Consider the following 21405-nt stretch of genomic DNA (forward strand, 5'->3'; position numbering starts at 1 on the left):
CCGTTTTTATTCCAGATATCTGTTACAAAATCACTCCAAAATGCTGGAGTATCTCAACAGGTCAGGCAGCATCTCTGGATAAAAAAAGATGGGCGACGTTCTGGGTCAGGACCCTTCTTCAGACTAAAAGATGAGGGTGGGGGGAGAGGAGTGAAGAACTGCAGGCGAGAAAAGACCAGTGCCAGCCACAAATGACCTCAGGCAGGGCGGTACCTGGTGAGCCCATTCTTTATCTGTTAAATGCTTTCTATTTATCAAACCTATAATATCCTTTGATATCCAGGATTCCCTGGACTTGCTGTCCTTACCCTTCACTCTAGTGAGATAATATTGGCCTTGAACTCTCACCATTTCATTTTTAAAACACTCCCACTTCCTGAATGATTTACCCACAAGTATATGCTTCTGCTCTATGTTTGCCAGATCTTATCTTATGATATTGAAATTGGCCTGCTGCCAATTCAGACACTTTATTGCCAGACTGCCCTTATTCATCTCCATATCTACTTTGAAGCTTACTGAGTTATGGTCACAATCCCCAAAGTGCTTGCCCACTGACATTTCATCCACTTGCCCAGCGTCATATCTTAGAAGTAGGTCAAGCACAGCCTTATTCCTAGCAGGAATATCATATTCCTACGAGCTAATCAATGCTTTGCATTCACTCTGCCCTTCCTGCCTTACCCTCCGAGTCCTCACATTAAAATAGATACAACTTAGCCTCCCAGCTGCCTCATCATGCACGTCACCTCTGCCGACTGAACTGACCCATTTCCTTTCTAAATTTCGACTGAACCTCACCCCTAACTGTACATCTACACGGTGTCCCATCCCGCTGCCAAATTAGTCTATTGGCCTCGAAATGCTGGAGCACCCAACAATGTGCAAGAAGGAACTGCAGATGCTGGTATACCCCGAAGATAGACACAAAATTCTGGAGAAACTCAGCGGGTCAGGTAGCATCTCTGGAGAAATGGGAATAGGTGACGTTTCGGGTCGAGGCCCATCATCAGACTGAGAGCCAGGGAGGGGGAAATTTGAGGTATGGTAAGGGACAGAACCTGCTTTGTTGACCAAGGAAAGGTGGAACCCATAATGGTCCATTGTTGGCTGGGGACGAGGTGATAACAAAGGAATTCAAACGCTGAAATTAGCAAGAGGACTGGGGTGTGCTATCAATGTCCTTTTTAGGTTTGGGACCCTCCCTGCTGCAAACTTTAGATGTGCCTGAGACCCAAGGCATTGTGTACAACTGGGCAGGTATTACACAGACGGGATCAAGTGTCCCAGTAATAATCTGAAAGTATAATTGCATGGGGAATAATGCGTCATCCCAGGCACCCTCGCAAGGGCGACTCATGCACACACGTGTCTGATCATATTTCCGACAGGAAACTAAATGTTTAATCTTAGGAAAAAAAATATTGTCAATTGCATAACACTGAAAAATACGTATCGTGGAGCTGAAATTCGAGACAACAAAATGGAGTTTTGATTTGCTTGATTTTCATATCTCCTTGCATTGGAGGAACAGTGTTGATGTACAGGAAACAAGTCACTTCAGCAGCTGGCATAACAGCCTTACTGAGGTGACCCTTTGTCTTGTTAAACACATTTCATTGTCCCGTTGACCCTGTGTTAACCTACATATGATAAATAAAACAGAACTGAACTGAACATCATCCTAAATACATAAAGATAAATCTGTATTGTATTCAAATAAGTTTTTGTATATTATAGGTTTATTTTCTTTTACATCCCACAAAATTTTAGTTATAAAAAATAAACTTCTAGTACATAGTATAGTCTGAATGGTCTCGACCCAAAACGTCGCCTATTCCTTCGCTCCATAGATGCTGCCTCACACGCTGAGTTCCTCCAGCATTTTTGTCTACCTTCGATTTTTCCAGCATCTGCAGTTCTTTATCTTAATCATCTTCCAGTACATAGTCTATTTCAATTTCCTGTACCAATTAAAAAACACTTACTTGTTGAAAGGAGTCTTCAAACAAGGTCTGCCTAGAAACTGTAATCTTTACATGACTGGGCAATGCGTTCGACTGCAAAAACAAAATAAATTATATTAATTTACAGTATCTCAGAGAATACTGAAAACCAGCTCTTCAATATTTCAAAGGCAAAAATATACATTAAATCAATTTCTTGACACTTCGAAGTATTACATATTTTGAGGCGGTTTAAAATTAAGAAAGCTAGCTGAGAATGAAACAAATGAGTACAAATTTACCTGACACAAGTACCGGAAGTGCGCTAACTTCCACCGAAAGCTACGTTCGTATGCAATCTGTGGGCCCTTTGCACTGTGGAGAAAGGTCTCATTTTACTTTTAAGAAAAAGCAAGTAGTAATTATGGAATTTTGTGACATTGAGATTGTTTATGCTTTGAATGATGAACCTTAAGAACACATGATACCAAACAAACAAAATGTAAATTATTTTAGATACAATACCGTGGTACAGAAACATTCTCCATGCATCAAAAGATATTGTATCTTGCTAAAATATCATAGTTTATTTTATTTTAGTTTAGTTTAGAGATACAGCAAGGAAACAGGCCCTCCAGCCCATTGATCAATAATCACCCCGTACACTAGTTCTATCCTGCAGATGAGGGACAATTTACCAAAGCCATTTAATCTGACATGCAAACATGCATGTCTTTGGAAGGTGGAACGAAACCGGAGAACCTGGAACAAACCCACGCAGTCACAGGGAGAATGTGCAAACTCCACACAGACAGCACCCGTGGTCAAGATCGAACGCGGTCTCTGGCGCTATGAAGCATCAACTCTACTGCTGTGCCACCCGCACAGGATCATAACATCAATAGCACAGAAAGTGGCCTTTTGACATATCATCGTTTTATCTGGGTTGAACCCGGCTCTCTGACAAAAGCCCAAAGGGACTTGGCTGTACAAACTGAGTTTGGGTCAAAACGAAGATAGACACAAAAAACTGGAGAAACTCAGCAGGACAGGCAGCATCTCTGGAGAGAAGGAATGGGTGACATTACGGGTCGAGACCCTTCTTCAGACTGGTTAGGGATAAGGGAAACGAGAGATAGAGACACTGATATGAAGAGAAAGACCAATGAATAAAAGATAAGCAAAAAAGTAACGATGATACTGGGAGCCAGGGCGGAGCTGTGGGGTACCGAGGAGACACGAGTGAGGGCCTCATCTATGATGGGAGAGGGGAACCCCTGTTCCCTAAAGAATGAGGACATCTCGGATGTCCTGGTATGGAACAACTTATCTTGAGCGCAGATGCGGCTTAGACGGAGGAATTAGGAGTAGGAGATAAAGTCTTTGCAGGAAGCAGGGTGGGAAGAAGTGTAGTCGAGATAGTTGTGGGAGTGAGTGGGTTTGTAATAGACATCAGCCAATAGTTTATTTCCTGTGATGGAGACTGTGAGATCAAGAAAGGGGAGGGAGGTGTCGGAGATGGTCTAAGTAAATTTGAGTGCAGGATGAAAATTGGTGGTGAAGTTGTTGAAGTCCATGAGTTCTGCATGTGTGCAGGAGGTAGCACTGGTGCAGTCATCAATGTAACGGAGATAGAGTTCAGGGATAGGGCCAATGTACGCCTGGAACAGCGATTGTTCAACCCTACAAAGAGGCAGGCAGGCATAGCTGGGGCCTCGGGGTGATAGTATCAATGTTGGGGTTGCTGCAGAGTGAGCGGAGAGCTGTACGTTCGGAGGGGTTGCGGTTATAGTAGGTAAGGGGAGTGGAAAGGTTGAGGCGGTTGATGCCACGCCTGCCGGTAGAAATAAAGACTCCTTCCCATAGGCAGACCCTGAACTCGTTGAGGTGGGGGCGGAGGAGAACGAAGGTGAGGCCTCTGCTGAAGACAGACCGTTCCATATCAGAAAGGGTGAGGTCAGGGGGGGATGGTAAAGACACACAAGGGTGGGGGTTGGGGTCGGAGGAGGGCCGGGGAGTGGACAGAGGTCGAGGCGAGGTCTGGTGGGGGGGGGGGGGGGGGGAGAGATGGTGGATTTTCAGAGAGGAGGGGGGCATGAGAACTATTGTATGGGTTGGGTGTAGTCGGGGTAACCTGGTTAAAAAAGGGGGAAGGGAAAGGCCCATCATTACTGAGGTTCCCTGTCGGAGGGGGAAGCAGTAGGACCCAACAGAGTCAGAGCACATGGTGTGGCAGTCTGCATTGTGGAGGCTGTGCGCCCGGTGCTGAGCCTGGAGCTCAGGTGAGGCGGAGGAGATGAAGGTCGGCGGAGTCGCTGGTGGAGGCCCCTGGGGGGCTGGGGTAGAGATATGGGTCGGCGGCAGCAGCATTGGTGGTCCCCTAGGGGCCTATTTTGATTTCTCATTTGCAAATATTCTTATTTTCATTCATTTAGCTGTGGTTGAGCCATTCATTGGCAATTCAGTACTTTATTCAAATCAGGCCGATTTGCCTTGTGGGAAATTGAGAGCCTCGGGTACATTCATTTAGCATTTCATCCTCAAGCTGATCAAGTAGTTGGTGATTGTTAGGTTGAATTTGGGATAAATTCTAAATGCACAGGTTCAGGATTGGAATGTGTGGAATTAAAATGAGGTTGGATTTGAACCAGGTATTTAATTTTATACACAACTACATATCCGCTTTCTATCTTTCAATGTGCAAAATTGTCAGAAACATGAATTGAGTTTAGTCTATTGTCACGTGTACCGAGGCACAGTGAAAGGCTTTTGTTGCGTGCTAACCAGTCAACGGAAAGACAACTTAATTCTGAGACTTCATTCTAAAGAAAACTGGGGAAATGACAACTGGAATTCAGGTGCAGTACATCAACTACATAAGGTCCCATCAAATCTACTCTGTCATTCAATCATGGCTCCATCCTAACCCCATTCTCCTGCCTTCTCCCCATAACCCCCGACACTTGCCCTAATCAAGAATCTATCTATCTCTGCCTTAAAAATATCCACTGACTTGGCCTCCACAGCCTTCTGTTGCAAAGAATTCCAGATTCACCTCCCTCTGACTAAAGAAATTTGTTGTGTAGAAAGAACTGCAGATGCTGGTAAAATCAAAGGTAGACACAAGCCTTAAGCCTTAAAAAATATCTATTGACCTGTCCTCCACAGCCTTCTGTGGCAAAGAATTCCACAGATTCACTACCCTCTGACAAAAGCAATTCCACCTCATCTCCTTCTTAAAGGAACGTCCTTTAATTCTGAGGCTATCCCACTAGTGGAAACATCCTCTCCACATCCATTCTATCCAAGCTCATTGTTTTGTTCTTTCATATTTGTTCAAGACTTAAACTTACACTGATGATTTCCCCGTGCGTGGGTCTTGAAAGGTAGTTGTTCGTGTATTGTGATCAACAAAGTATCGGACACCTTCTCTTGTGTACCGAATTTCCCAGCCTTCTGGAAGTGGATCTTCATGTTGCAAGCTATACATATGAAGCAGCAAGGAAATATGGAATTAAATCAATAACCGGCAAGATGTAGAATAGAAAAGATGGACATCTGCAAATCATTCTCAATATAAATTGAAAAAAAATGGCATATTGCTCATTTTGAATAAACACGGAACCTTGACAGACAAGTGCCTCAAGGTTTCTTACAATGTCAAGTTGAGCTATGTATACAACCCTGCACCACAGAGAGCATATTAACGTATGGCATCTCTGTGTGGTATCTCAGCTGCACGGAGGCGGAGAGGAGAGCTCTTCAGCGCGTCGTCCACAGAGCGCAGAGAATTATTGGGACACAGCTACCAGCCTTGGAGGGCATCTACCACACACGGTGCCTCAGGAAGGCCGTCAGCATCCATAAAGACTCCTCACACCCTTGTAATGGACTGTTCGAACTACTTCCCTCCGGCAGACGTTACAAGGCCTTCTACGCCCGAACCTCCAGACTCAGGAACAGCTTCATTCCCAGAGCTATAGCGGCTCTGAACCGGCCCTGCTGAGTGTCCCCCACCCCCCCCTGGACTGTCTCCCTCGGATGGTCACGTCGCACAGACACATATGCACTTTAGTCTGTTGAACTGTTTTGACTGTTTCACTGTTCTATTACAATCCATGTTCTCGGGACATCAATATCTAAATCCAAATTTTATTAGTTATTTATGTTATGACATCGGATGGAAGCTGCATACCAAATCTCGTTGCGCTTATGTGCAATGACAATAAAAGATATTATTATTATTATTATTATTATGCTTACAACTCATTTTGTTAGGTCTGATCATTCCTTCAATATGTAGGGCCCTATTCATTTTCATGTTCAAAAGTGATAGGAGCAGAATTAGGCCATTTGGCCCATCAAGTCTATTTCATCATCAATCATGGCTGATCTATCTTTCCTTCTCAACCCCATTCTCTTGTCTTCTCCCCGTAACCCCTGACACCCGTACGAATCAAGAATCTATCAATCTCTGCCTTATAAATATCAATTGACTTGGCCTCTACAGCCTTCCTATTTTCCAACAGATAAAATATAATTTGAATCTCTGCTTTGCTATATTTTCATCCTTCTTCAAGCCTATATTTCCTCCCCCCACCCCCCAAACCTCTTCCTGCTTCATCTATTATCTCGAGTCTCCACAAAATATCCACATTATTCAATTCTTGCTTTCACCGATCTCAATCTTGCTACTATGCACAAATAAGCTTTATCCCAAGAGCTTTATCTCCTACTATGCACTGGCTATTCACACAGATATAATTGAAAATTGTAGAAAGTAATTGATTTATATATATTTTCAATTATTGACAGTAAAACATTAGGTGCTATTGGGATTATTTTGTTATTTATGCACAATAGTCTAAATCTAGTATATTCACTTCCAAATCCACAGAAATTACACGTCCTTACAAATCATCTCAGAACAATCATCCGTGAGAAATCAGCGTTACCTCATTTTTAAAAATCACTCATGAATTTTTGTGTGATACATTAATTCATGGATTGAATACTTTTTAGAAATGCTCTTTGAAGCAAGAAAACAATCCTGAAATATTCCGATGATTAAATAGAACAAATTGATTATAGTAGAACATATGGGAAATTATAAGCAATTTAATTAATATGTTATTGCTTTAATTGGGCTTAAGGAACCCACATATTTACATGCCTTCTTACCCCTGTGTTCTTGGATCCTCCCACTGAGTGGTCTTCGTATTATGATTCACAAAGTAAACTCTATCATTTGCATCCACCCTCCTCTCTGTTGCGGAGAGAAAACAAATTTTGCTTAGGATTTTATTTTTATTTCCTTACTTCAAGAAAAGGAAGGACGTGTATGTGTGGTGGGGCTAGGTGTTGCATTCTGCATGATTTGTTGCAATTACAATTAATTCTCCCTTTCGAAATCAAGTAGGAAAAGACAGAATTTGGAAAAATCATGATGCGGTGAGAACATTTAAACCCTTCAATTCAGGATTTCATATTGTTTGACTTCTATCTCCGAACAGTGAATAACACTAAAACCAATGAAAATAATACAGAACTACAGGTGTTGGAAATGTATGTCTTTCTTTCTGCATGCGTAAAACAAAAAACTCCTTCGTAAATGCCAGATTTCATCGGTCATTTCTACCTTATTGGCAATTTTGTTGATTATTTAATTAATTGTTAATTATTTAGTTAAAGTCCAACATAATTTTCTCATCTAATATATAAATTTCACTTTATACTTCAATCAATAAGCAATGGAAAGATGACCTTTATGTAAGCTACCCAAGCGGAATATGAGCTGCTGTTCTTCCAGTTTGCATGTGGCCTCACTCTGGCAATGGAGGAGGCCAAGGACAGAAAGGTTGGTATGGGAATGGGCGGGGAATTCAAATGGTTAGCAACCTTGAGATCCAGCAAGCCTTGGTGGACAGAGGGCAGGTGTTTTGGTGAAATGGTCACCAGGTCTATGCTTGGTCTTGCCGATGTAAAGGAGGTCACATTGGTAGCGCTGAATGGTGTAGAGAAGATTGGACGAGGTGCACAAGAGCCTCTGTCTCACCCAGAAAGGCTGTGGTCTGTGAATAGAATGGAGAGGCAAGGTGTGGGACAGGTGTTACATCTCCTGCGGTTGCAGGGGAAAGTATCTGGGGAGGGGACAGGTTGGATGGGAAGGGATGAACAAACCAATGAGCCCTATGGAAAATGGAATAGGGTAGCACGATGGGTAGATGAAACTAGTGGGGGGATCACGTTAATGGTGGTAGAAAATTCAGAGAAAGATGTAGACAAAATTGCTGGAGAAACTCAGCAGGTGCGGCAGCATCCATGGAGCGAAGGAAATAGGCAACGTTTTGGGCCGAAACCCTTCTTCAGACTGATGCAGGGTTGGGGGGGGGGGGGGGGGGAAGAAGAAGAAAGGAAGGAGAGGAGCCAGAGGGCTGAGGGAGAGCTGAGAACGGGTGGAGACAGCAAGGGCTACCGTAAATTGGAGAAGTCAATGTTCAGGCCACCGGGATGCAGACTGCCCAAGCGGTGCTACTTTTTGGAGGAGCAAAACCCTGTTTACTATAGAAAGAGTACATCTCAGATGTCCTGGAATGGAAAGGATCATCCTGGGAGCAGATGCGGCAGTGATTGAGAAATTAAGAGGAAGAGTATCCTTGCAAGAAGCAGCGTGGGAGGAGGTGTAGTCAAGGTAGCTGTGAAAATCAGTGGGTTTGAGATTATCAATTGGACGTGCACGGTAAAGATGAGGTGATGTGGGCCCCGGAACTGGAAGAAGCTTCAAGTAGTGAAGAGCGTGCAAGGTGTCTCGGATGCAAGTTGGAAGTGACAGGACAAGAGGGGTCAAGGTATAATCAAGGTATTTAGAGATGAGTTTGATGCGACCTGAGCAGACAGAGACAATGGAATCGTCAGAGCAGTCCCGCTTGTGGATTTTGGGAAAGAGATAGAAACAGGCAGTGTGGGTTTGGGGAACAATAAAGTTAGGGACAGTGGAGAGGAGATCTCCAGAGGAGATGTTTGGTGATGGTTTGAGGGATGGCAACCTGTTGTTCGTCAATGGGGTCATGGTCAAGAGGTGTGTATGAGCTGGTGTCTGAGAGCTGACACCTGCCTCAGCACGGTGGAGGACAGCCTGCCAGATGACTATGGCAAAACACAGAGTGCAAGAGTAACTCGGCAGCCGTGGAGGGAATTGATTGCGACAATTTCCTTTTTCAGGCTTAATCCCTCTGTGATTAGACTACAATGGCAGATTTGAAAAGAAATTCGAATCACAACTTCTCCAGTTTAGGAATAGACAAAAGTCCTGAATACATCTCCTTACTTAAACAGTGAGGTATAATATTTACAAAATTGATTTCAAACGTACCCCAGCCTGGTGGTAGAGGACCAAGTGGATCATTTTCTGCCGATAACATCGAGGCCTGTTGCGAAAAAACAACCTAATTTAGTGCCCTGGATTCAAAACATATATTACATGATGTAAAGTGAGGCACCAACATCACCAACCTACAGTTCAAATTTTCGTCTTAATTTAATGTTCACCCTTAATTTGCTCTGTAACATTTATTCTACAAAGAGACAATGAGTTAAACAATCTTTCTCTCAAAGAAAACTCAGCTGGTCAGGCAGCATCGCTGGAGAACATGGATAGGTGATGTTTTGGCTCGAGACCCTTCTTCAGACGGTCTTCAGACCTGTCCATGTTCTCCAGAGATGTTGCCTGACCTGCTGAGTTACTCCAACACTTTGTGACCTATCCATGTTCTTCAGCGATGCTGCCTGAGCTGCTCAGTTACTCCCGCACATTGTGTTCTCTTGTGTATTAATCAGCATCTGCAGTTCCTTGTTTCTACAATGAGACATACTCAATTTCCCTCTGTACTGAAATGCCTGGCACCTGTGTTGTACAATTCATTGTATGAACATTGTCAGCTGTAAATCTGACTTCCAATAACTGCAGAGTGGAAGAGATATATATTTGCTGACTCCACCCCTTATTAAACTTCAAGTAGCTAAAAAGAAAATGCTAGCATTATTATCATTATTTAAATTCTTTAAACAAGAAAAAACAATTATGGCTGAATTGAAAGAACAAGGCAAATAATTCTGGCTGTCGAATGAAAATACAGTTTCTCACTCAATACTATAGAATAGCAATAATTTGCAGTAAAATAGAGACACAGGATACTGCAGATGCTGGTTTACAAGACAAAGACAGAGTGCTGGAGAAAATCAGCAGGTCAGACAGCATCTTTAGATAGGTGATGTTTCGGGTTGTAAACATCAATGGCAGTAAACATTGCTTTTTGATGCAGATTAAATTAGGAAACAATAATAGTTATTAACTACCGAATAGAGGTATCGTTGGTTGAATTGCTGCATAGCTCCTTGTAACTGATTCCGTTGGGACTGCCATTGTTCAAAGTTCCTGACTGATTCCATTGTAGGCCGCTGCCATGTTGTTGTCCTGGTATTATGATCTACGTAGTACACTCTGCCTCGATCATCCACCCGCCGTTCCCAACTAGGAGACAAGACACTACCCGATTAGACTCAGACACTCACAAACAGGTTCAAATGAATGGCTTACTCAGTATCACTCACCCTGGAGGTAAAGGCTGTGGTCTCTCCCATGTTGTAGTTCTTGTGTTGTGATCAACATAATATGTTCTACCATGAGGGTCCTTCCTCTGTTCCCACCTTCAGAGAGTGAAATTAGTTTAGGAGAAGTTTTATTCCAATGGTTTATTGCAGCATCATACATTTATTATACAGTTAGGAGATAAATGAGCAGTAGATCTTTTTTTTAACAGAAAAACAAAATAAGTAGATCTTTTCAGATGAAGGTACTAGTTTAATATCTTTATCCTTCTCTTTACCTAAATTCTCCTCTATTGTCATTTTTATTTTTCTGCCTCGAAATCCCATCAACGTTGCTTAACTTTTCATTGTTTCGTGAAGGAAATTTCGACTACAAACTGTATCTTTCACTGTGTTCCCATCGATAGTGATAGTGGCAAAATCACATTTTGATCTGAACCTCCTTTTGCTTACCTGGTTACCAACCTCCCTCATTTCACATCTACGCATCCTAGAACCGTTAAATCTTCCTCATACTTCATCGCTTTCCTTCCAACACCAGAGTACAACATGATTTTCATTTACAATTTCAATTCTCAGTTCAAGCTTTCCTGACTGAGTTCAATTTCCTCCCTCCCTCAATCTCTTCCTTAAATAATTTCATGTCTTACCTCTTGGCCATTCCATTCCATGTGGCCTCGATGCCATCATTGCGAATAAAGCTGGTCACTGCAAAATACCCTATATCCCCTTCCACTTCTGAATCCATTCATGAAAAAACACATCCTGGCTTATTTAGACACTTAAATGCTTCGGCTTTTCCCTCCATCACAATCCCTTTCTCCCAATTTTATTCTGTCCCAATTGTATCTTTTAGTTTATTTAGAGATATAGTGTAGAAACAGGCCCTTCGGCCCACCAAGTCGGCGCAGACCAATGTTCTATCCTACACAATAGGGACATTTTATAGAAGCCAATTAACCTACAAACCTGCACATCTTTGGGATGATGGAGGAAACCGGAGCACCCGGAGAAAACTCACGTGGTCATAGGGAGAACGTACAAACTCGTTTTAGGTAAACATCTGTTAATTCTAGGTCTTTGCTTTGTTTTCGAAATTCAATCAAGCAGTATTACTAAGGCTCAGGTACGTGGAAGGAGAATATGATGGAAGGAATATGCTCAGCCAGGGATCCTGAATATTAAATACCTTTAATAGGATGAGCCTAACTTTAAACAATGGACAGCAAATATCCACTATTCAGATGCAAATCATATAGAGGCATAATCATCATGTTAAAAGAGATATCAGAACAGGGAGGAGTGGTATTCAGAATAGATGAAAACCCAGGACTAAAATCACCCTTAAAGATTACAGACAATCTGTACCCATTCCAAAATTGTAAAAAAATGTTTGCTGAGAACACTCTGCAAATTTATATTTTTATAATTTTGTTCATTATACACATTATTTATAATGACATGGTGCACAATTTTTCAAAGTGATGGATAATTCAAAAGTATCAAATAAAACTTCCTATAAGTTACCACTCCTTCTTAATTAGGGTGGCACAGCGGTAGAGCTGCTGCCTCACAGCGCCAGGCACACGGGTTCATTCCCGACTACAGGTGCTTGATTAATTTAGTTTAGTTTATTGTCACGTGTACTGAGGTACAGTGAAAAGCTTTTGTGGCGTGCTATCCAGTGAGCAGAAAGACAATACATGATTACAATCGAGCCATTTACAGTGTATAGATATGTGATTAGGTAATAACGTTTAGTGCAAGGTAAAGCCAGCAAAGTCCGAGCAAGGATTTGTCTGTAGGGAGTTTATGACCTGCGTGGGTTTTCCCCGGGAGCTCCGGTTCCCTCCCACACTCCAGACATACACGTTTGTAGGTTAATTGGCTTTGGTAAAATTGTAAATTGTCCTTAGAGTGTGCAGGATAGTGTTAATGAGCGGAGAATTGCTGGTCGGTGCAGACTCTGTGGCCAGAGGGCCCGTTTCTGCGTTGTATCTCCAAACTAAACAATCTTTCCACAGACACTGATAACTAAACGTTTTAGGGCTTTCTATTTTAATAGACAAAGTTAATGAGTGCTCTTGTACATACCCAGCTGGCAGTGGTTCTATGTTGATGCTGTTGGGCTGTTGTCTTACAGGCCCAGTGGATGCATTTGAAGTTGAATGTCTAGGTTTTCCGCTGTCTACTCCGGTATTGCTTCCGTCAGCAGGGTCCGTGGCGGTGTCCGCTGAAGAAACATCAGCAGATGCCCCAATGCATGTAATCGGTGATGAAGTTGCGCTGTTGCCTGCAGCAGCCACAGTTGTTTCTGTTGAACTTGCTGCACACGTGGAAGGTAAAGTTGTACTCATAGTAGTAGTAACAGTTGTAGTAGTGCAAACGATGGAGGTTGAAGTCTCCGTGGGTTCTGGAATAATTCCACTGCCAGCAGTTATAGTCGCTGTTACTGTTGGTGAAGATGAGGATGATGCTGATGGAGGTGTTAGCGGTCGTGATGGTACTGCTTCTCCGTTCACTAAATCAAATTAGGCAAATCAAAATAAATCACATTTAACTCCCTTAACTAAATACATATTTTCTTAAAGAGAAGCCTTGAATTCTTATTCAGTAGAATGAGCTAATATTTCCTGGTGCTTAAAGGTATGAAATGTGATACCATTGAAATGCAATAAAGAAAAAGCTTCAAGGTCTCGATGGGATAGATTCCGATAGACTGCTTCCCCTAGCTGGGGAGTGTAGAATTACATCATATCCTCAAGATGAAAGGCCAGCTATTTAAGCCTAAAGTGGTAAAAATGTCTTTACTGAGAAGATAATGGATGCTGAATCAGAAAAAAAAAAATCAAAATGGGGATAAAATAGATGTGGGAATTTGAAGAAAATGTTCAATGATGAACTGAGTGGCTGAGCATGTGTGAAGAAGCATATAGTGGCCTGGTATTTACAGAACACATTGGTATTCCACAATTAAATCTATTTAGAGCTTATATGTTGTCAGTATGTGTAAGAAGGAACTGCAGATGCTGGTTTACACCGAAGATAGACACAAAATGCTGGAGTAACTCGGTGGGACAGGCAGCATCTTTGGAAAGAAGGAGTGGGTGACATTTCGGGTGAAACCGAAATGTCACCCATTCCTTCTCTCCAGAGATGCTGCCTGTCCCACTGAGTTACTCCAGCATTTTGTGTCTTTCTATGTCTTATATGTTGTCAGACGATAGCTGAGCCATAATTTCCTTTAACTAAATCACAAGCTAGAACATTGTATTCAGCTCTGCAACAAGTCCCGTTTCTTACTGAACGTCAACCCCCAGCCTCTGACCCTTATGTTCTGTGCATAAAGACATTCTACTTGGATTTCCAAAACAAACGTCCTGCCTTTTGCCCCTAGCAAGTGTATTTGCAGATGAAACCTTTTTTTATTCTGAGACTGCAATGTGGTTTGACATCCCCGACTGGGGAAAACAACTTCTCAACATCTACCCTGGGAAATCTTTGAAGAACAATGCATTTCAGTGAGATAATATTTCATCCCCTTAAGCTCAAGAGAATATAAACTCATTATACCATGTGTTATTTGAAAAAAAATCATTAGCACCCCTGTATCACAGACAGATTTACGTTTCACTTTATAAAAAAAACTTGTCAATGAAAATTATGGATTTTAATGGTCCGAATGGAAAATCATGTTCTCAAAGAAAATTACCTTGAATTGACATGGAAAGTATTAAACTAAATAATTATCTCTATTCGGATATATATCATAGAAGATATCCTTCAGATAATTTCAACCACAAACTCCTTATCTGGATCTGGTCATGTATGGGTGGAATAGGACTTAACTTAATAATTATTATATTTCAAGACTATGGAGGAATAATGATTCCTCTATAAATACTAAACTATTGTTAATTTTTGGTACATACAAGAAGTTGAATGAAGAATTTAGGGGGGGATTCACAATTGAGTAATAAAAGAATGGAGCAGCTGGGCTTGTACACTCTGGAGTTTAGAAGGATGAGAGGGAATCTCATTGAAACATAAGATTGTTAAGGGCTTGGACACGCTAGAGGTAGGAAACATGTTCCCGATGTCGGGGGAGTCCAGAACCAGGGGCCACAGTTTAACATTAAGGAGTAAGCCATTTAGAACGGAGACGAGGAAACACTTTTTCTCACAGAGAGTGGTGAGTCTGTGGAATTCTCTGCCTCAGAGGGCAGTGGATGCAGGTTCTCTGGATGCTTTCAAGAGAGAGCTAGATAGGGCTCTTAAAAATAGCGGAGTCAGGGGATTATGGGGAGAAGGCAGGAACGGGGTACTGATTGGGGATGATCAGACATGATCACATTGAATGGCGGTGCTGGCTGGAAGGGCCAAATGGCCTACTCCTGCACCTATTGTCTTTTGTCTATTGTAAAGATTCATAAATGAAACAGATTTTAGAAGTAGACACAAAATGCTGAAGTAATTCAGCGAGACAGGCAGCATCTCTGGAAAGAAGGAATGGATGAGGATTCGGGTCAAGACTGAAGAAGGGTCCCTACCTTTGATTAAAACCGGCACCTGCAATTCTTTCCTACCGATTTTATGTTACGTAAAGTGCTGGAGTTGCTCATTGGGTTATGCAGCATCTCTGGAGGTGTCACCCCTTCCCTTGCCAAAAATGGGCTTACCAGGCCTGAGGTCTGTTGCGGTTGGCCCGGCCATGATTTTTTTCTCACCTCCAGCTCTTCACACCCTCCCTGCCACCCCCTACTTTTAGAGTGAAGAAGGGTCCCGACTCAAAAAGTCACCCATCCTTTTTCTCCAGAGACGCTGCCTGACCCGCTGTTACTCCACATGTTGTGTCTATCCTTGGTATAAACCAGCATGTGCATTTTGTTGATTCTTTTTGAGATACTTTTAAAATGCTGATTTTTTTTTGCCTCTTTATTCTACAGAAATAATTACTGTCTATGAAAATGATTGCTGAGCTTCCTACATTATAACAGCGCTGAGACTACAGATGCTTCAATAGGCCATAAGGCACTCTAAGGTTCTGAGGAGATGAAAAGCACTGTATAAAACCGAGTCTCTCACTCCTCTCATGGTACCAAACTTGCTACAAATCCTTACCAGTACTACTGGCAGCTGGAGAAGCTGAGTCTTTTGGCGCTGTTGTATTTTGCGGCCTGGCTGCTGCAGGACAGGGAGAGTGATTGCTTTCTCCATTCAATACTGGAGAATTGGCTGCAGATTGCTGCGAAGAACTCGTTGATGGACTATCTGCACAGTTGGAGGTTTCAGTGTTGGATCTTACGGAAAAGAGAATCAAAATTAACACAAAGCAAGCGATTTCAAGTCCTATTTTTGTTCAACGAAATCTGCTTTAATTCAAATATTACGCTTATGAATAAAATAGTTTCCATCAATTTAATTAATGGAATTCTCTGTTACATTTCTATTACATGCACTATCCATCAAAGGAAATGATCGGGACTAAGTGCAACCCAGTACTCTTCCTATGTCCACATGCACGCAATTCCCACAGGTTGATAAAGGCTGAGCATGAATGGAAACGAGAGCCAACTTACTTTGTTGGAACACAGGATACTGAAGTAATTATTGTGCCATTATGCTACGGTCAAATGACCCAGAAAAAACATGTGAGAAATGCTCTCGGTGTTCTCCTCACGTGCTCCAAATCCCACCTACCTATTTCATCATCAGCAAATCTGCACATGTTACACTTTAAGAGTTTGACCTGGTTGTCAATATAAACTGTGGATAATAGAGGATCCAGTAATGATTTTCATAACCCAAGAAGTTTAGTTTATTATTATCCCGTGCACCGAGGTACAGTGAAAAGCCTTTTTGTTGCGTGCTATCCAGTCAACGGAAAGACTATAAATGACTACAATAAAGCCGTCCGCAGTGTTCAGATACATGATAATGGTAATAGAGTTCATTGCCGCTCACTAGTTCAGGAGTTCAGCACCACTCTCTAGTTGGTGCTAGGATGGTTTAATTGCCTGATAACAACTGGGAAGAAACTGTCACTGAATCTGGAGGTGTGCATTTTCACACTTCTGTACCTCTTGCCTGATGGGAGAGGGCAGAAGAGGGAGTAACTGGGGTGAGGCTTGTCCTTGATTAAGCTAGTGGCCTTGCTAATAACCTGCCAAACCAGACACAACCCATTATTCCTATTTTCTGCTTGCTGAGATTTAACTAAGCCTTATCTTTGTTAACATGTTATCACTAACATCACGAGTCCTTATTCTATATAGAACTACTTTTGTGGTACCTTATCAAATGTCTTTTGACACGATATCCATACTATATATTAATATTACATCCATTGGTTCTTTATTTATTATGTGTATTACATAGGCATATACTGCCAGGTTTCATAAATGCAATTTGCCTCCAATAAACTCATGATATTTCTGCCTAATCATATTATAATTTTCTGCATTCTTACTGATAAATGACACAATTTCCCCAAAAACAGTCAGGATCATAAGGTCATACGTGATAGGAGCAGAATTAGGCCATTCGGCCCATCGTCTTTTCTGCCATTCAATCATGGCTGATCTATCTCCCCCTTCTAACCCCATTCTCCTGCCTTCTCCCCATAATGCCTGACACTTGTACTATTCAAGAATCTAACCATCTCTGCCGTAAAAATATCCATTGACGTAGCCTCCACAGCCTTCTGTGGCAAAGAATTCCACAGATTCACCACACTCTGACTAAAGAAATTCCTGCTCATCTCCTTCCCAAAGGAACATTCTTTAATTCTGAGGCTATGACCTCTTGTCCTCGGCTCTCCACAAGTGGAAACATCCTCTCCACATCCACTCTATCCAAACCTTTCATATTTGGTAAGTTTGAATGAGGTCCCCCCGCACTCCTTCTAGTACAGGCCCAGTGCTGTCAAACGCTGTCCAGTAAACTGATCTGTAGTTCCTTTATTTTCCTCTATCCCTGTTCCCTTGGAATGCAGTGTTACATTTACTAATTTCCAATCTGCTAGAGCTGTTCACAAATTAGGAAATTTTGAAACATTATCACTTCACTTAACAATTGCAATGTGGCGCCCTCATATGAAGTCAAATAGAGGCAGGTTATACAGAGTAAAAAGTAGAGTGCTAAAAAACATTGATGGATTTGGGGGTTCAAGCGCCAGTTCTCTAAAAGTGAGGGGAAGAATTCATAACATCTATTCCAGTCACTGGAGGTTTACAGGGGATGTCAGAGGGAATTTAAGAAATAAATTAGAAGTGCCCAAAGCAACCATGACATTACCTTGGCAAATACGATTAAGGAGAATCCTAAAACATTTCATAATAGAAGCATGGATGTAATGGGTACCATCATAGATTAAAGGAGTAATCTATGCCTGGAGTTACGGGATATCAGCGAGATCTTACATTAATACATCTCATCGGTATTCACAAGGGTGTGGAAGCCAAAGAGTGAAGGGAGGAGTAAGTTGATATCTTGGACATGTTTGTATGATGAAGAAGGAAATATTAAAAATATTGGTGCACACTAGGGTGGATAAATCCCCAGGGCCTAAACTGGATCAATCCAGGATGCTAAGGGAAGCAACAGAGAAGACTGCTGAGGCGCTGACATTTTGAATCTTTGTTAACCACAACTAAAGTACCAGAACATTTTATGATAGCTAGTGTTGTCCGCGCAGTAAAAAAAAAGGTTGTAGAAACTACACCAAACTACACGCCGCTGAGCTAGTAGTTGGGAAGCTATTGGAGAAGATTCTGGAGGACAGATTGATAGTCACTTGGAAAAACATGGTCTTATTTGGAGTCAGCATAGCTTTCTGCAGGGGAGATCATGTCTCACAATTCTGTCTGATTTTCTTTTGAGAATGTAACCAAGGAAATTGAGACATGGTTTACTTAGAATTTAGTAAGGCTCCAGAAGGTTAAACAAAGAATTTAAAGTGTGTTGGCAATTCCAAAATTGCCTTGGTGATAGGAGACGCAGCGGATTTGTGGATGGGTGTTTTGCTGCTTGTAAACCTAAAACAAGTAGTGTACCACGAGGAATAGTGCCAGGATCTTTCTTGTTAGTTAAGTATAAATGACTTGGATGAGAATGCAAGATGGCATGATAAGTGAGATGAGCAGGAGGATGCAGGAAAGATTTCCATGAATGATACCCAAAGTAAATGTTACCCAATGTGTCATTATTTAATGCAGGCCCTGAAGATCTAAAATTGAGGTGCGAATTGAAGGTTGTAAAAATATAATTCCAAGTTTAATTAATTTTCACAGAATACGATACACACAATGAACAAGTTTCGTTTCTACTGACAAATTCATTTTACTCTATATTTTCTGCACATCCAAAATCTTCTGATAATATTTTGTCTACCCACTTCTTAAACAATTCTTGCAACAATTCAATTTGATTTCAGACAATAGTATTTTTGGTGATTTTTAGAATAAACCTGTTTACATTTTGACTATTTTCCCAAAAAAGCAGATAAACTCTTACCCACACACCTGCTTACTATCTAAATATATAAAAACTTAAATTTTTAAAATTTTGAGCCATGAAAGTTAACCGTACTTTTAAAATGACTTATTTTTAAATTATGTAAATCCAACCATTAAAAACCTAGCAGCAAGCTACGCTGTTTCCAAAAGTAAAATTAGTCTGCATTGACCTTATGTTGATTGGGAACAATGGTCAATTAACGTAAAATAAAAGGTGACGTAGTTTTTAGGATTTTCATTTATAAAAACGGTGATTTATTTCCTGTGTAGAAGTGAACACTACATTTTCTTTCAGATTTCAGTTCAGTTTATTGTCACGTGAACAGCGAAAAGCTTTTTGTTGCATGCTAAAAAGTCAGCAGAAAGACAATACATGATTACAATCCCACTACAAACTACAAACCCTACTACTCTACTACAAACCCACCGACTCCCATAGCTATCTGGACTACACTTCTTCCCACCCTGCTTCCTGTAAGGACTCTATCCCTTACTCCCAATTCCTCCGTCTACGCCGCATCTGCATCCAGGATGAGGTGTTCCAAACCAGGGCATCGGAGATGTCCTCATTCTTTAGGGAACGGGGGGTTCTCCTCTTCCACTATAGATGAGGCTCTCACCAGGGTCTCCTCTATATCCTGCAGCTCCGCTCTCACTCCCCATCCCCCTACTCGTAAGAAGGACACAGTCCCGCTTGTCCTCACCTTCCACCCTACCAGCTGTCGCAGACATTTTCGCCACCTCCAACAGAATCCCACCACTGGCCACATCTTCCCATCTCCTCCCCTTCCTGTTTTCCGTAGAGACCGCTTCCTCCGTAACTCCCTGGTCAATTTGTCCCTTCCCACCCAAACCACACCCTCCCCTGGTACTTTCCCTTGCAACCGCAGGAAATGCTACCCGTGTCGCTTTAACCCCCCCCCCCCCCCCCCCCCCCGGCTCCATCCAAGGACTCAAGCAGTCCTTCCAGGTGAGGCAGAGGTTCACCTGCACCTCCTCCAACTGCATCTACTGCATCCGCTGTTCCAGGTGTCAACTGCTCTACATCAGTGAGACCAAGCGCAGGCTTAGTGGTCGCTTCGCCCAACACCTCCGCTCACTTCGCAATAACCAACCTGATCAGCACTTCAACTCCCCCACCCATTCCGAATCCGATCTTTCTGTCCTGGGCCTCCTTCATTGCCAGAGTGAGGTCCAGCGCAAATTGGAGGAACAGCACCTCATATTTCGCTTGGATAGTTTACACCCCAGCGGTATGAACATTGACTTCTCCAATTTCAGGTAGTCCCTGCTTTCTCCCTCTTTCCCCTCCCCCTTCCCAGCTCTCCCACAAGCCTACTGTCTCCGCCTCTTCCTTTCTTCTTCCCAGCCCACCCATGACATTAGTCTGAAGAAGGGTCTCGACCCGAAACGTCGCCTATTCCTTCTATCCACAGATGCTGCCTCACCCGCTGAGTTTCCCCAGCGTTTTTGTCTACCACTTGATTACAACCGATCCATTTACAGTATAGATACATAATAAGGGAATAACGTTTGGTGCAAGGTAAAGCCAGCAAGCCCGATCAAAGATAGCCCGAGGGTTATCAAAGAGATAGATAGTAGTTCAGCATTGCTCTCTGGTTGTGGTAGGATGATTCAGTTGTTTGATAATAGCCAACGAATATATCTGAACGAATATCACCCAACGAATATATCTGAAGTGATTTATTTTAATCGCACCAGATCACACTTATAGTTAGTTATCAGTAGGGGATTAATCTGGCTATATTTCAGTGAAAATCTTTACACACCTTGTTCTAGCCCTTGTAGAAGATTCACCTCCATTTACGTGGATGGCGTCTCCATTCTGCTGAACTTCTGTGCAAAAGAAATTCAGTTATATGGATATATAATTAACAGGCTATTAAAGCTATTTTAAAGTAACTGGTAGATAGAATTTATTTGCCACACAACCAGGGTCGGTGGAATTTGGGTTGTCAGCAGCAGTACAATAATAAAGAACACACAACCACAATTAAAATGTAACACAAACATCCACCACAGCATTCATCGCTGTGGTGGAAGGCACAAAATTTGGCCAGTCCTCCTCCATTTCCCCCCCCCCGTGGACAGGAACAGAGTCCAGAGTCAGTCCAGGATCGGCTCTTCCTCACCGGAGACCGCGGCTTTAAGTTGGTGTAGGCCGCAGGCTGGCGGTCGAGATTTAAAGTCTCCGCCGCAGCCAGAAGCACCGTAGACTGCAGGGCCGGCGGTCGAAGCTCCCCTCCAGGGGTGATGTTAAGTTCATGCCGGGCCCGCGGTAGAAGTTGGCCGCGGGCCGGCAGTGGTGGCTTCTT

The 21405-nt window shown here is 42.3% G+C and overlaps 1 protein-coding gene across 4 annotated transcripts in view; it reads right to left on the reverse strand.

Moving 5' to 3' along the window:
• The window catches only part of wwp1 (WW domain containing E3 ubiquitin protein ligase 1), a 62345-nt gene that overhangs the window by 21920 nt on the left and 19020 nt on the right, over positions 1-21405 (reverse strand). For 3 of the 4 annotated variants that reach the window (XM_033020188.1, XM_033020187.1, XM_033020184.1), the window contains 10 exons: positions 20860-20926; positions 15675-15853; positions 12648-13074; positions 10557-10652; positions 10302-10476; positions 9319-9373; positions 7128-7212; positions 5300-5428; positions 2249-2321; positions 1989-2060 (listed from right to left, as the gene is read on the reverse strand). In XM_033020188.1, coding sequence (XP_032876079.1) covers positions 1989-2060; positions 2249-2321; positions 5300-5428; positions 7128-7212; positions 9319-9373; positions 10302-10476; positions 10557-10652; positions 12648-13074; positions 15675-15853; positions 20860-20926 — 1358 coding nt within the window. The remainder of the gene's footprint in view (positions 1-1988; positions 2061-2248; positions 2322-5299; positions 5429-7127; positions 7213-9318; positions 9374-10301; positions 10477-10556; positions 10653-12647; positions 13075-15674; positions 15854-20859; positions 20927-21405) is intronic. The other variant, XM_033020186.1, reaches the window with a different exon arrangement.

Source organism: Amblyraja radiata, chromosome 4 (genome assembly GCF_010909765.2).
Source record: "Amblyraja radiata isolate CabotCenter1 chromosome 4, sAmbRad1.1.pri, whole genome shotgun sequence".
NCBI lineage: Eukaryota > Metazoa > Chordata > Chondrichthyes > Rajiformes > Rajidae > Amblyraja > Amblyraja radiata.